General features: G+C 43.0%; 1 protein-coding gene across 1 annotated transcript; it reads right to left on the minus strand.

Annotated features, from left to right (window-relative positions):
• Positions 1-10,627: 10,627 nt before the first annotated feature.
• On the minus strand, positions 10,628-12,880 carry LOC109404027 (IQ domain-containing protein N). The gene has a single exon (XM_019691149.3). It carries the CDS (start codon positions 12,625-12,627, stop codon positions 12,271-12,273), a length of 357 nt encoding a protein of 118 aa, XP_019546694.2. The 5' UTR covers positions 12,628-12,880; the 3' UTR covers positions 10,628-12,270.
• Positions 12,881-16,810: the final 3,930 nt, after the last annotated feature.

The following is a 16,810-nucleotide window of genomic DNA, read 5'->3' on the forward strand; positions in this document are numbered from 1 at the left end:
CCTACCGAGCTCCTCCTTAGCAACCGAGCTACCAGACTCCTCCTGGCTCCAAGCAGACTCTGCTACCAGGCCCTGGCTCCAAGCTACGTCTGCTACTAAGAGGCTACCAAGCTCCTCCTGGCTCGAAGCGTCTTCCGCCTCAAGTACCTTCTGCCATCCAGCTCCAGCGTCCATCGATCAGCCAGCACCAGCAGTTGATACCTAGCTCTCCACTGAGCTGTGTGATGCACCTCCAAGAATGTACCTACCATTCAACAAATGGTACGATAATTGGAGCTTCCGGATAAAGCTGTTGCTGACCAAGGAGGGCAATTGGACGGCGATAGCGGATACAAAACCGGACACGGACGCGTGGAAGACCAAAGACGAGCAAGCGCTAGCGTCAATCCACGGATTGACCGTGGAGGACAACCAACTCATCCACATAAGGAAGGCCAAATCGGCGGCGGAAAGTTTCCACGTGAAGAAGACGTTGACGACGAAAGTTTCGGTGATGCGGGAAATCTGCAGCCTACGCCTGGAGAAGCACGGGGACATGGAAGCGCACGTGTCGAAGCTGGCGGAATTGTTCGAGAAACTGAACAATTTGCAGCCGGAAGCGGTTTGGCTGCAAGGACTGCTGGAGGACCTAGGTGAGAAAACGAAGATATTATTATATGAAGATAAACAGAGCTGTTTGAAACACATTTCAACGAAATTCCATTATGCCAAGGACTTGAAGACGAAAGGTATTGTTCAGTACGATTACTGTCCAAGCGAGACAATGTCAGCCGACCTTCTGACAATGTCAATAGCGAGGCTACGTTTGGAGGTAATTCGACAGCAGTGTGGTCTACAGCAGCAGCGTTGAGGAGGAGTCGACAATCGAAGCAGTCCATGCTTTTGAAATTTTCAATTTGAATTTTTAGTTTGTACTCTAACATCGATTAATTGATTAATCGAAGTCCAGTCCGATTCGCTCCCCAATTCCGCCAATAGGTCAAATATTTGACAAGGAAAGAACTCAAGAAACAACATCAATTTGACACTAATGAAAATTCGATCGAGATGTTTGCATTGGTTTCTTTTCGGATATATAAAAATGAGTTTGAAGCACCGACGAACCGACGTGACAGCTAGAACAAATAATTTCAAATTTGTTGTCCGCGACGCCATGATGAAAAATAGCCAAACACCAGAGAAAATAGGTAGAGAAGCGAAGAGTGAACAGCCGTCTGAACGGCAACACTTTTTCTGTTTTGATTTCGTAACTCGGATGTTGGCAACTGCCGAAAAACAGATTAATCCACCTATCGAGGGTAGTGTCTTTCTCATGTACTGCATTAGAAAATGATTTATGCTGTTGATTTATTAACAAGAAATCATCTAAATTGTATACCAAAAAGGATCAATTTTCGTCAATTTAAGGAATCAATGTTATTTACAGTAATATCCTTGATATTTAAAAATATTGGTAAAAAAATGTTTCGAATGATCGCAATGCTTATCATGAATTATGCGGCAATCGTCAAGGTTTGTTGATTTTGTTCGATAGGATACCAGTTTGACGGTTCGATAAGGTTTTTTTGGCTTCACACTCTTCGCTTCTCTACCTATTTTCTCTACCAAACACTATCGCCACCTCTACACGCTAAGGTCAGTTTACCTTTTTTCCAAAAAGTGCACAATCGCAAATATGCGTAAATGATACTCAAATATAGGTAAACAAGACTCAAATATGGGTAATGTGTACCTGATTGTAACTCAAATATGGGTAAATATTACCCATAAATGCGAATGTGCACTTTTGCAAAATATGAGTTTTATTTACCCATATTTGCGTAAAATTTACGCAAATTTGAGTAAAATTTACCCATATTTTAGAAAAATAGGTAAACTGACCTTAGCGTGTATAACGGCTCGCGATGATTTGATAGCTCGACACCGAACCCCCGTGTGTTCATATAGGAAACGGTTCGCGTCTGCGCTGATTTGACAGAAGCGATCGCTCGCTTCGGTGGTCGACCGTTAAATTTGGGGGGGACACTTTTGAATCACCACTGTAACGTCGGTTCGTCGGTGTTTGAAGTTCCTCTGAGGCAACAAAACTCAAGAACGGGTGGACCGATCAGCATGGTTCGATTCGTATTCGTGGTGGCTGTGTTTATATGTATAAAAAGTTACGAAAATCCACTAGAAAAGTAAAAAAAATGATAAAATACTGTTTTTTCATGAGCCGGGAACATATTCAGCATGATCAAAATTAAATAAATCTAGAGTGCGTTGCTGCGACCTCAACAGTTATCAAACAACCACAGCTTGGCAAGACAAAGTTTGCCGGGACAGCTAGTTTCGGATAAATATTTGACCCTGTGTACTAACAGTTTTAGAATAAATTTTCATTCCACATTTGTTAGTCAATCGATATAGACGTGTTTTTGTTACGACTACAGCCTCATATCATTTGACCAAGAGGGTCATCTTCTTCTTCGTTCTACGCTCTACGTACCCACTGGGACTTGGCCTGCCTCGCTTCAACTTAGTATTCTTTGAGCACTTCCACAGTTATTGAATTTAAGGGCGTTCTTTGCCTACCATTGTAAGAATTTGTATATTGTGAGGCCAATACAATGATACTTCTCGACCGGAACGGGAATCGAACCCGCCGTCTCCGGATTGGCAATCCATAACCTTAACCACTAGGCAAACTGCAGACCCCAAGAGGTTATTGGCCTTTATTGAAACTGTTGGGGTTTCTCCAGGAATTTCTCAAAGGATTCCTTTAGGAACTACCACAGGGATTCCTCCAGGAATTCCTTCACGGGTTCTTCTTAGGATTCCTACAGTAAAGTATTCATTATGCGATTTCTTCAGTACTTCCTACTAAAATTCCCTCAGGAATTTCTTCAGAAATTCTTCCTGGAACTCCTCCAGAGTTTCATCCAGGCATTCCTCCAGGGGTTCTTTCTAAACAAATTCCTCCAAAGATTTCTCTAGGGATTCATCCAGAAATTTCTCCAAGGATTCCTCCAGGAATTCCTTCAAGAATTCCTCCAGGGACTTATCCGGGAATTTATGCTGCACGCTATGTCTGAACCAGCAGATTATAAAAGTTGCATGTACATCGGGTTTCTTTCCATAAAACATCAGTATTCAAGCTATATTTTCATTTGCAGAAGGTTTTAAAATATTCTATTGGGGAAATTTTGATTTTTCCATCTTTTTGACCGTTTTTCATACAAATTTGCTTGAAATCCTCATTTTCAATCAATTTCTCTCCCATACAAAATGTATGGAAAAATTTTCATCGATAGAATATTTTAAAACCTTCTGCAAATGGAAATATAGCTTGAATACTGATGTTTTATGGAAAGAAACCCGATGTACATTCAATTTTTATAATCTGCTGGTTCAGACATAGCGTGTGCTGGGATTCATCCAGGAATTCCTCTAGACATTCATTCAGGAAATTCTCTAGATATTCCTCCAAAAATTCCTTTAGAGATGCCACACGGAATTCCTGCAGGCATATCTACAGGAATATTATAAGGAATTCCTCCAGATATTCTTCCAGGTATTTCTCTAGGAGTTTCTTCAGGGATTTCCATAGGGATTCCTCCAGATATTCCTCCAAGTATTAAATCCAGCAATGCCTCCAGGCACCCATGAATTTCTCAAAGGGCTCCACCAGGAATTCCTCCAAGAAGTCCTTCAGGAATAACCCCAGGAATTTCTACAGGAATTCCGTTGAGACTCCTCGAGGAATCGTTCCAGAAACTTATAAAGCAATTTTTCTAGAAATTTCTTCAGGATATCCTTCAGGTATTCCTTCATGAAATTCCTCCAAAAATGCTCCAAAAATAACCCCAAGATTTTCACCAGGAATCCCCTAAGAAATTCTTACAACAGTTCTTTGTGAAGCTATAGTTAGAAATAAAAAAAAAATAATGCAACAATTGCTCCAGGAATTTCTCCAGGCTTCTTCCATAAATTCTTCAAGGAATTTCTCCAGCAATTCCTTCAGGGGTTTTTCCAGGGATTCCTTCAGGTATTGATCCAGGTACTTCTTTTCCAGGAATTCCTCTAGAAATTCCCCTTGGGATATCGCCTAAAATTCCTGCAGGGCTCCTTCAGGCATTCCTTCAGAAATTTCTTCAGGTATTCCACCAGGAATTGCTCCAGGCATTCCCTTAGGAATTACTCCAGGAATTGTTTCAAGGATTCTTTCAGGGATTTCCCCAGGAATTCCTCCAAGGATTTCCCCAGGGGTTCTTCTAGATATTCTTCCCCAGAATTGCTTCATGGATTTCTCCAGGTATATCTACATGGGCTGGTCGACGATTTTCTTCAGGGATTCCTACAGAAAGTCTTACTAGGAATTCCGCCAGGAATTTCTCAGGGGAACTTCTGCAGAATTGTTTTCCAGGGGTTTCTCCCAGAATTCCTCCATGATTCATCCAGGGATTCCTCCAGGAAATGCTCCAGGAATTCTTCTAGAAGTTTTGATAGGGATTTCTCGAAGAATTTCTCTAGGGATATCTCCAGAAATTCATCCATAAATTCCTCCAGGGTTTCTTCCAGGAATTCCTGCAGGGATTCCGCCCGGAGTTTGTCCAGAAGTTCCTCCAGCCATTCTTCCGTGATTGCTCCCAGAGATTTCTCCAGGAATTTCTTCAGAAATTCTTCTAAAAATTCCTGCAGAATATTTTCTTGGAATTCCGCCGGGAATTTCTCGTGGGATTTCTGTAGAAATTTTTCCAGGGATCCCTTCCAGAACTTCTCTCGAGATCCCTCTAGGAATTCATCCGAGGAATTCTGCAGTAATTCTTCCAGAAAATGCTCCAAGAATTCTTCTAGGAATTTCGACAGGGATTCCTTCAAGAATTCCTCTACCTATTTCTCCAGAAATTCATCCAGAAAGGGATTCCGCCAGGAATTCGTCCAAAAGTTCCACCAGCCATTCTTCCATGATTTCTCCCAGAGATTTCTCCAGAAATTCCTCCATGGTTCTTCGCAGAAGTCCTCTAGGGATTCCTCCAGAGAACTGCCGGAGAAACCACGGAAGGAATTCCTGTAGCAATCCCTGAAAGTATTCCTGGGGGCAATCTTAGAAGAAATTCCTGAAGGAAACTTCCTTCCGAAGCCGAATTCCAAGAGGAAATTCGGAAGGAATCCCAAAGGTTCAGTGGCGTTTCAGGGGACTCCAGGGGGGCCTGAGGGATGCTTCAATGGGTCTCAGGGAATTTCGTGGAAGTTCCAGAGGGTCTCATGGTCATTTCATTGGGGTACCAGGAGATGTCAAGGGGTCCCAGGGAGTATCATGTGGTCTCAGAAGTGTTTAAAGGAGTCTCAGGGTCGTCTCATGGGGTTTAAGAAGGTCCAGGGGGTCTCAGTGGACCATTGGCAGTTTCCAAGGGGGGGCTTAGGGATGCTTAAAAGAGTTTTAGGGGATTTCAGAGGCTTAACAAAAAGGTCTCAGGGGCGTTTCTAAGGGGTCTCAGCAGCTTTCAGGAGCGTGTCAACAGGGTCCCAAGGGAATTCAAGAGGTACCAGGAGGACTCAGGGGTGCTTTAGGGTATCTCAAGGGCGTTTCTTTGGACTTCAGGACTCTCCAGGGCTAGGGGCAAGACACTGTGCAAACGAGAGTAACTCTGAGAAATTCTGAGTAACTCTTTTTACCAATGATCGACGAAATTTGTTGAAAAACACCCCTAAAACTGCAAGAAAAGCAGGATATCGGGCAATATTGTTTTGATTTTGCGATCGAATCAGGCAATACCTAAGTAAAACGGGAGGAATCTGGAGAAATTCTGAGCAACTCTGTGAAGGAAAATGTACTCTCCAGCACAGTGTCTTGCCCCAAGCTCCAGGGTTCTCAGAGTACTTCAGGGGGTTTAAGAGAGAGATGTTGGGTTTGTCAGAGGCATTTCAAGGGGGTACCAGGAAGTTTCAGGGAGGTCATGGGGACTCAGGGGTGCTCAATATAGACACTATAAATAACAGACTCGCGGAGACATGGTTGAGCAAAACGATTTTAGTGTGTTTTAGCGTGAATTTAAAAGCGAATATGACCAGGGGGTACCAGTAGATCCTGACAGCCCCTGGGTTCCCCTTGAAACGCTCCTGAGATCTCCTGGTATCCACTGAAAATTGCTGAAACGCCCCTGAGACCCATCGAAACGCCCCTGAGATCTCCTGTTACCCTCTGAAACTCTCTAAAACGCCCCTGAGATCTCCTGAAACGCCTCTGAGACCTCATGGTACCTCCTGAGACCCTCTGGAATTGCCCTGGAAACCCCTGATATCCCATGACTGCAGAAACTACCTGAAACTCCCGAAAACCCTCTTGAACGCCTTGAAACGCCCTTGGAATCTCCAAGTAGATTTCAGGCGATTGTCAACGGGGTTCCAGGGGAGTTCAAGATGTACCAAGAAATCTCAGCGGGTATCTTCAGGGTACCTGATTCAGGGTATCAGGGGCGTTTCAAGGGGCTTCTGGGCTCTGCAGGTTTCTCAGGGCGCTTTAGGGGGCCTCTGGGGCATTTCAGGGAGAGTTGCGGGAGTTGTCAGAGGCGTTTCAAGGGAGTCCTAGGAAGTTTCGAGGAGCTCATGGGGTCTCAGGAGTGATTAAGGAATTCAACCACATCCAGCTCATTTTAAAAGCTTGTGCGGCTAGACCAGTTCTACAAGAAAGTCACGGAAAACCCCATCTTTGCCGAATATTTAAGATAAATGTCACGGAATACCTTCGAAAAATGCCAATGATTTTCATGGTCTATTTTTTTATCTGTTTTAACGAGATTTTTAGCCCTAGGCTAGTTCATCTCGGGACCCACGCTTTACTTCCCTTCAGAAGGAAGAACTCACATTTTGTGAGTTTGTCGGGAGTGGGATTCGATCCCAGGTCCTCGGCATGATAGTCACGTGTTCTAACCATCCAACCAGGTCCGCTCCACTTCATGGTCAATATCAATTGGCATTTTTCGATTTTTTTTAAATTTCTTTTTATTGGTGAATTTTAACTTAACCCTTTGAAGCCGAATTGTTTCGCCGCTGCTGTCGCAACCGCGCTGGTCTCGAACATGGTTGTTATACTCGGTTTCATCGCCGGGGTCATATATAACCCCTCCGGCTTCAAAGGGTTAAGGCGAAACTGGAAGAATTTCCTCACTTGTTGGTTTTTGATTTTTTATTAAATAACGAAGCAATATTTTCAAAATTGGTTTTCGTGCACACGTAGAGTATGGATCAAGGTATCTTCTGAAATTTTTGTGTAGTGGAAAATGCTTTTCGTTTTCGGAGAAACCATTTTTGAACAAAATTTCACAAAAAAATGGTTTCTGCAAAAATGGAAAACATTTTCCACCTCAAAAAAATTCAGAAGATATCTTGATCCATACTCTACATGAGCACGAAACCGATTTTGGAAATATTGCTTCGTTATTTAAAAAAAAATCAAAAACCGAAAAAAATAGATAGGGGTTTTTACCCTATTCCCGGCACAACATGTAAACAAAATTAGGTATTACCCAAATTTACAACGAAACTACTGTTTTTGTCCACTTCTTCCGTTTGAATCAGATACCTTATTGAGTAAACTTGTTGTTAACAGTGATTGTTGTGAAGATTTTCTGCCGGAAAGTTGATTTTGAACGAGTTTACTGCACCTAGTCCAGCACCAATTCTCGGCACCAGTGCCGAACTTCCTGCAAAATCAAATGGGAAATCACTTCGGCACCCATCTTTGTGCTGCCGAAGAGCACCCGTCTGTGAGTAATATTTGTTTTGAGCACTTGTGCGGGTTTAGAGTGAAAGTGTAGCTCATTGACTGTGGATCCCGTTGCGAAAAGGTAACGGGAGACGATTACCTACGGAAGGGCGTTTGTAAAATATGCGGCAGTGATATTTTGATTTGTTTTGCTGTGAGGTGCCGGAAATTGACGCGGCTGCCCAAGTAGTTCGAAACCCTAATGCTTCCAGTTTCGCCTTAAAATAATTCTCCACAAAATCATTTTTCGAAGGTAGTCCGTGACATTTACCTTAAATATTCGTAAAAGAGCGGTTTTTCCGTGACTTTCTTGTAGAACTAGTCTAGCCGCACAAGTTTTTCATATATCTTATTCTCAGGTTGAGCTTCTAAAATGAGCTGGATGTGGTTGAATTTAGATATGTTGAAATGGCAGTTTCAGCACCACTCAGGGGTGCTTCAAGGCGGATTCCTGGGAGCCTCAGGGATGCTTGAACGGGTTTCAGCAAATTTTGAGGATGTTCCTGAGTCCCTGAGTGCCCTGAGTCTCTCAGGGGCGTTTCAGGAGTTTTCAGGGGGTGCCAGGGGATTTCAGGGGCATTTCAAGGGGGTCCCAGGAAGCATCAGTAGATACTATGAGGACTCAGCGGCGTTACAGGGGTCTTAGGGTTGTCTCGGTGTTTTTAAGGGGCGTTTCAGAGAGTCTCAGGGGGTTCCAGGGAGGCTAAGGCACGCTCAGAGGATATCAGGGGTGTTTCAGAGGGTATAAGGGGGTTCCGAAGTTCCAGAGGGTCTCAAGGGCGTTTGAAGGAGTTTCAAGGGGTACCAGTAGATCCCGACACTCCCTGCCCCCCTTGAAACGCTCCTAAGATCACTTGGTACTCCCTAAACATCCCTGAAATCTGTAACTGCCAACTAGCTCAGTAGGGGAGCCTTCCTGAGACTCCCTGAAACAACACCTCAGGGTCGGCATGCTTCTCGACCAGTTATTCGCGAGCAGGGAATCTTCGCACTGTCGTACATAAAAACTCACGTCATGTTACATTATTACACACATTTATTCCCGGAATTTTCCGGCCTCTTCTTCTTCTACCACTTTCCTCTTTCCCACATTCTTATAGTCTAATCTAACCTGTTCTTTCACTTCTTCGGGGCCCCGTCTTCTACCTTCCACCACCACACAGCTTACACCTCCAGGACTTCATCGATGGCGGCGTGCACAGCTAGTGTCTGTCGGTTCTTCTGCGGCCTTACGGGGTGGCGAAGCAAGTCGATGGCAGCATTCGCAGGCCCTTCTGGGTGTCCGGCGGTCGAGTATGTTGACGGACTCGGTCAGCGGCGGAACTCTACGGATCATCCCAACGTAGGGGGGGGGGGACCTTGAACTCCTACAGAACCGTAGTTCTGTCCAAAAACAGCGGGGTTCTGCCAAGGGTTCTGCTGTCCTTCGCTTCACTTCTTTCTGTCTTCCACTTCTCTATCTTTGCTTCAGAGGTACAGCACTTAAAAACTGTTCTTTCAACCATTTCGGTTGGTGGTTCTTTTGCGACTCTTTAAGAATTATGGAGTCGAGTGTAGATGGTTCACTGGCCTCCAGTATTCGGACAGTGACCCAAGGCATTCTATTGTCGTTTGTCGTGCCCGTTAGCCCGTTCGTGTGCGTATCTCCTTCCATCTTGGTTCAGCATCTGCCACCCCTTTTAGGCTACCAAAAAGGACTTCGTTTTCCCTCTGGTGGTGGGTTTTGGAAGTAGCGTTGATGGTGGCGTAGTACGGTAGTCTACTAAACTATGGACTAGACTAACAGTAACTGACGGAGAAAACTGCACAACACATACGAACACTACCTGCACTATTTTATATTAAACACGATATACAATTTACACAAAATCTCAAAAACACTCCACACTGAACTGCGAACACTTACAAATCCTAATGAAAATAAATATTTGGATTTTTAAAGTCTGTCACCTTCTTCAATAGTTCTTTAGTAAAAGAAAGAGTTACAATAAACGTCTTATTTATTCGGAAGGCAAAACTAGAATGTCAAAATTTGCACCATCTCGGTCATGGCTACTACGATTGTTGATTGCAAATACATTAAAATTTCTGTAGAAATGAACTGAACGACTCGTTCATTGTCTCGCAACAAGTTTGTCATCAAAAACGCTTAAGCGTAAACAAATCATTCAAGGTGAGATCAACGCAATTACAAGGTACTTATTGCGTAGCCATCAACAACCCCTCGTTATCATCCATCCCTATGGGCCATGTTTCTCCTCTCAACAAAATAGCACACAAACCATCATGTTTGTTCTGACTCGTGACTACACTTTTCGGTGGAGGTAAAACTGGATTGTTTTGCGTTTCCAAAAACTGTCCGCGTCGATTCATGTTAGGCAGCAACCGCGGCTTCGAAAGAATGACTCTCAAAAACTTCTCCTTCTCTTCCATGTTTTTTTTCGGTTGTTAGTGGAACAAGGTGTCGTACGTTTAGCTGTGAGTGAGATCAAGGTTGAAGCCTAATCAGGAGAGGACTCGAAAAGTGGAACCTAATTGCCACACACTTCATTGTTGATTAGGTGGATAGAGTTTTCAATCGTTTTAACTTTTTTTTTTATCAAAGCGAAAGATATCAAAAACGAAAACCTTCAAACCAAGGGACAAACCGATTGATACAGTACAATGCATGTTTACTTATGAACAAATGGAAACTGATAAGAGGTGTATGAGTTGAAAAACTCGATCGCTAATCGAGTTTTAAACTTCCTCACTGTGACACTTCAGATGGCCATGACTTGTTTCTATAACTAAGCAACCACCAAACCAATGTGTGACTCACCAAACCAATGAATGGAGGACGGACTCGTTCGAAGCACATTGAAAACCATCTCAGTAGGCTAGGTCTTAACTACGCTTTATTACTCGCTTTTGACAGAAAAAAAAAACTTACAAACGATAAATACTTGTATACAGCTCGGTATAATTTTTAAATCCACTACTTATATGGTATTAAAACTTCATATATTAGAAATCACTTTCTACTCTATTGTCCTAGTGGCTAATTTTAATACATATAAAAAATAAACCCCATCTGGAAGTCTAGTAAGAACTCTGCAAGTATTTCCTAACTACGTTAATCCGGATAAGGCAAAGTAATCAAATTTATGAAATTTGTATTACACACGGCGGCGATTCAATTTAAAAACATAGAAACGAGATTTGAAATTAAACTGGAAAATGGGCGCGCCTTCTTTCCCCGCACACAAACGCGCTTCTCAGAGTTATTTCTTGGCTTCAGTGTTGTATACAAACAAAGCATTAAAAACAAATTCAAACGAAACTGGCGGCGGCAGCATTGGAACATTGGAAGCACCAGTCGTCGTATCGTCACAGAGAACAGACATCCAGGCTACAACAAATTCCATTCGGAAAGTTGTGTAAGGATTTGAATCTTTACTTGAGTAAGGTTGCAAACCAATATACGATGACAACACTTACGCCACCAAACACCATATTGCCACAATCAGTGGTGAATTGAAACATTTCAAGTGGTGAATTAAATTAGTATGGGAAATTAACCGATTGCAGCGCCACGCTATTGCCACTTGTGTTGCCGATTTCAAATGGCCGTTAAATTTCTTACACAGTTTCGGAACTGGACTTGGATGTCTGTTCTCTGTGGTATCGTAGTAGGCGGCTACGTGGACGATAGCAACAGATGCTTCTTTCACGTGTCGTGCCCCTCACGCACCTTTCCTCCGGCCGAGACATTGAAGGGAGGGCAATACGAATACTAATTATAGACTAGAAGTCGGCCGTTTGTTTTTCTAACAGTCAATGAAGCATCAGACATAATGAAATGTACACTGGCAATTGGGAGAGATAGAAACACATTAAAATTGTAAAACGCGCGATTTTCATGCGGCACTAATTTGTTTTCACATGGATAGGTACCGACGCTCCATATTTGAATCGGAAAATTTGCCCTCGTTGCGCGGAACTGTACTTAAGGCGATGCTAAGTTAGTACCCCTTCCGTCTTAACGGAACGGGACTGCGAGGAGCCCTCCCGTCCCTTTCAGATTACCCCTAAATGGAAGCACTGCGTTTCAAACATAACATAAAACATCTTCTCCTTTTCTGATTTTCCTTATTCCAATGCGATCGGGTTACTTTCACTTGCTCGATTGCATGGCGGGCGCGCGGGCATCATAGCAGGCGACTAAACCACAGCACCTTTTTTCTGCCGCCTCGCCTACTGCGGCGCACTGACTGGATCTCACGATTCTCTTCAGGTATTTTTTTTTTTGGCAGAACGGCATCCCAACTGATTCCACCAAAAATGGTGCTGTTCGCCACGCGTGGCCAGTTTCTCTTGAATCCGCTCTACAGATATTTGCCTCACACCACACTACCTACTTGTATGTATCTCACGGCTAAGCCTACAGAAAAAAAAAATCCATAAAACTCTTCAGACGTTCTTGTCTTCTAAAATGTACACACAGGTCCACACGTCTAAATTTCGGTGGGTTGGCAACGCCCTCACTTGTCCTTCTTGGTCGTCGATTTCAGATCCTTCCGGGTTTTGAACCCACGGAAGCTGGCCTGAATTTTTGTTGCGGCATCGGTGGCCACTTTCTGCCGCTTTCGCACCAGAAAACCCCGGACGCCTGCTTGGATCTTGGCGGCCGACTTGTCCTCCAGCGACGGCTTCTTGGACACCCGGGGCGATCGCTGAGCCTGCGAGCCCGAAGCCGAACTGCTACCGCCGGCACCCGATCCGGATCGTCCCTGGCGCATCTGCTTCCGCACCCGATAGCCGCGGAATCCGGCCTGGATCTTCGTGGCGGCGTCGTCCTCCGATTGGGACGAGTTGGGCGAACTCGGGTGGACGTGCATCTCGTTCACTACCGGTTTCAGACTTTCGACGAAGGAGTCCAACGCGGTCCGTTGATCGTCTTTCAACGTGATGGCTTCCGGCTGTGGCGCAAAACTGGCCTACTGTGTTCCGGTATGTAATGTGTAAACTCGCGCGCGTTTATTTTCACGGACTCTAAACGGTAGTCCTATGTATGCTTGCTTCCGTACGCTTCGAATGTTTACTGTGAACTGAGTGGACGTTGCTTAGGCGTACTTGCCTTAAGCTGGCGGGTGACTGGCAATGCTAAATGCTGGCGATGATTGAATCTAATAATACTCTCTTCCCATTGGAGAGGAACCTGCTGCCTGTAGCTCGATGTTCTCTCGTTCTCTTCGAAATGAATTTGTAATTATTATCACAGCTGTGCACAGATAAAAGTCTGTGGAATAATTACAGAATTCATAAAAAAAAAAATTAATCATCCATTGTATGTTTGGTATAACAATGTAATGATTGATCTCTCTTAAAATTATTCGGCATTATATCCATTTGAAAAAAGTTTTATTATAATGATTAAGTCGAAACCAATTATCAAGATTTTTTTTTATTTTTCATAATCTTTACATTCACAGCAGACCGAATATACCTTTGCGTCTGCACACGTTCATGCGGATGTCGGAGTGTTGGTGGGATATGGTTGGTAGAGGGTTCACACACTGGTGCGTGGATGCCAGGCGTAAGGTGAGAGATTAGTGTGTTGATTACTTTGAAGATTGATTGCATAACTCGTAGGCGTTATCTGATAGAAGTTGGAAGGAAGGGAAACGGATTTTTTTTAACCCTCAGAGCCCCAGGACAAACTTCTTTTTTTTATTCGGCTGATACTCAGGATATGTAAAATATAAAAATAAGCGGTTTTCACTATGATCGATGGGAAGAGTTGTACTTCATGCAAAGGTAGTTGTCAAACTGGAAGTCCATGCTTGAACCTGATTTTGCACCGGAAATAAGTGTTCCCTGGTGCTATGTTTGGCGATATGTTCTACAGCTGCCTTTAGGCTACTTTTTCAATAATTCGCTGTTAATTATCGGTAGATCAATCAAGGTGGAATCTAAATCAGGCCTTAAATTTCTTAGCGAAGCGTGCTTTTACAAATTGGAATCAATTTTGTATGTTGGGACAGAAACCGATAAACGCCTAAAAGTATGCAATGATCTAGTAATAATTCGTTGGCTAAAAGTATGACCCGTGTTTGAATTTTAGGTGGATTAATCACATGAGTGATACTTTTAAAAGAAGGGCTCAAATATACGAAACAAATTCTTCATAGACACCAAACTTCTAAAATCATCTTTTCAGGTGCAAAATGATTATGATCACGAAATTGGGTCTTAGGGAGTCCTACCGGAAGTACACTCCTGGGACCAAGTTTCAGATGCATCTCATGCAAGAAAGCAGCCTCAGCATTGTGTTCTTGCGTTGGCCCACCATTTCAAGTTGTTAAAGATTTCAGAATTATTATAAAATACCAGATTTAAAGACGACTCGCCAAAATATTGCCCCAGGGAACACTTATTTCCGGTGCAAGAACAGATTCAAACATGGACTTCCGGTTTGACAACTACTCTTACATGAAGTACAACTCTTCCCATCGATCATAGTGAAACCCGCTTATTTTTATATTTTACAGACCCTGAGTATCAGACGATTAAAAAAAAGAAGTTTGTCCTGGGGCTTTGAGGGTTAACCCGTTTCTGATCTAGCGATGGCTATGAACAAGTGAATATACAAGATTTGTACATGTAGTGACGAGGGAGAAAATATATAGAAATACATATACACAGTAGGAGGAAAGGGACGGGCCAGGGATTGAACCCAGGAGCTTCTGCATACGAATTAGAAGCGGTATCCACCACTAGACCACCAAGCCCGTCTTTTTTAAGAAGGTATGGTTTCTACTAAAACTCTCCAGTAATAAGATTCTTGATTTTTAAAGTTCTGCAACTCTTTTTGAGTTTAAGTTCTTTTCCTTAAAGCAACTGAGTTTCACCTACGTTTCATCTATATTATTCTGTTAAATATATACTCAAATGATCATGCTCGGTTAATTTAGACAAAAACCTGCCGATGTGCTACTTTTAACTCTCTTGTCGTAGCCGCCAGGCATTTCCACTCGCTGGCCTCTGGCTATTGTTGAGTAATCCCTAGCAACTTGCCAGGGGGAGGTTCTGAAACCGGTTTCTACGAAGAGCATCACGAGGGAATTGCCCGATCGAGATTGTCGATTCTTTTCTCGGTATCGCTCTCAATCCGTACATTGATTGAAATGAAGGATGAGAAATGAGAGATGAGTGATGAGATATGAGATACAATAGATGAGAGATTATAAATAAGAGATCAGTGATGAGAGATGATAGATGAAAGATGATGAGAAATGAGAGTTGAGAGATGAGAAATGAACAGGCTTCGAATTTCCTCTCACGTGACCAAATTGAATGTATTTCTTTTCATGACCATCTAATATAAAATAATACCAGACGCCAACCGGGTGAAAACATGGACTAGTGCATACTGAACATACATTTTCTCTTGCAGGTGGATACGATTTGTGAGTGAGAGCTAGTGGGAGAGAGCATAAATACTTTTATGTGCTTTTGTCTCGCACATGTAACGGAGTACGAGCCTTTCTAATTGTCTTAAAACGCAGTGAATATATCACAGAATGGTTTATCAGGATAATATCGCGATGTGATAGTTCGTTACTCGCGTGAGTGCCTGGAAATGGAAGATGAGAGATGAGAGGTGAGAGATGCGGGTTGAAATATGAGTGATGAGAAATGAGATATGAGAGGTAAAAGATGGAAGACAAGAAAAGAGATAAAAGACAAGAGATTAGAGATGGGTAATGAGAGATAAAAGATAGCAAATGAGAGATGATGACAGTGAGAGGTGTTAGGTGAGATATGTGATATGATGGTGATAACGAGAGAAGAGGAATGAGAGATAAGAGATTAGTGATGAGAGATGGTGATGACGATAATAATGATGAAGACAACGATGATACATGAGGCATAAGAGATAATAGATAAAAGATAAGATATGATGATGATGATTAGTTAAAAGGTACGAAATAAGAAATGAAAGATAATGATGAGGGATGAGAGATGATGATGATGAGAGATGATAGGTGAGAGATGAGATATAAGATATGATAATGATGATAAATCTCTGGAGGAATACCCAGAGGAACTTCTGAAAGAATTTCAGGAAAAATTGCATTGAATAATCCCAGTAACTTGAAGAAATCCCTAGAGGAATCCTGTAACAACTGTCAGTGTCATGTCCAGTTTTGATGAGATTTGTCGCGTTTTTTTAGTAGGTATTCGTTATGTTTGTTAAAAAAGAAAGAAAACGTTTGTAGGTTGTTTAAGTGTATCGTCCCAAGAATCCCACTTACGCAGTCATCACTGCACTGCGCCCTATACAAGGACGGCGATAGTTCTGCTAGCCACCACCAGGCTGCACAGGACTGTACGAATGGGCGGCCGTTGGCTAGGCGAACTGAGTGGCCATCATGAGGAAGATGTACGGCGGGTCAATGACCAAAGGTTCGGGGTCAACGAGCTTCAATCCAACTGATCATTAGCCTGCGGTGATCTGCCCAGGGATCTGTAGTGATCTGCAGTGGTAGTGGTGCACTATCTGCAGATCTGTAGTGGTGATATGCAGCGAACAGTTGAAGTGCGAAGACATTTGGAGAAATTTAAACAATAGTTGAAGCACAGAGAACAGACGTTTAAGCTCCAACAAAAATACGTTGAAATCGTGTGTAAAGGATTTGAGTGTACCTCAACGCCACCAACGGAGACTGTCCGCCACATATAAAGTCGATTTGACCAGACGATGGCAGTGTTCATCGTTAATACACACTAGCCCACAAAACGACACGAGCGCCAAACGGCTAAAAACGGCGAGCACTGGAAACAAAAATGGCAACTCAACAATGTAAGTGATGGGACGCTAGCGCCACGCAACGGAGCATAACCACATACTCTGATATAACCGTTACAAAGTTTTACACAAGGTAGAAAGCAAAGATAGACGTCTGTTCTCTGTGTGGTCTATGGTAAGACCTAGAGGCGTGTCTGGAATGATTGATGAAAACTTTCTGAAATGAATCTCTGGATTAAATCTCTGAAAGAACTCCTGGAAAAAACATC

Source organism: Aedes albopictus, chromosome 1 (assembly GCF_035046485.1).
Source record: "Aedes albopictus strain Foshan chromosome 1, AalbF5, whole genome shotgun sequence".
NCBI lineage: Eukaryota > Metazoa > Arthropoda > Insecta > Diptera > Culicidae > Aedes > Aedes albopictus.

Coding starts and splice junctions, on each gene's coding strand:
- LOC109404027 (XM_019691149.3), bottom strand. CDS start 12,627: ATGCACGTCCACCCGAGTTCGCCCAACTCGTCCCAATCGGAGGACGAC.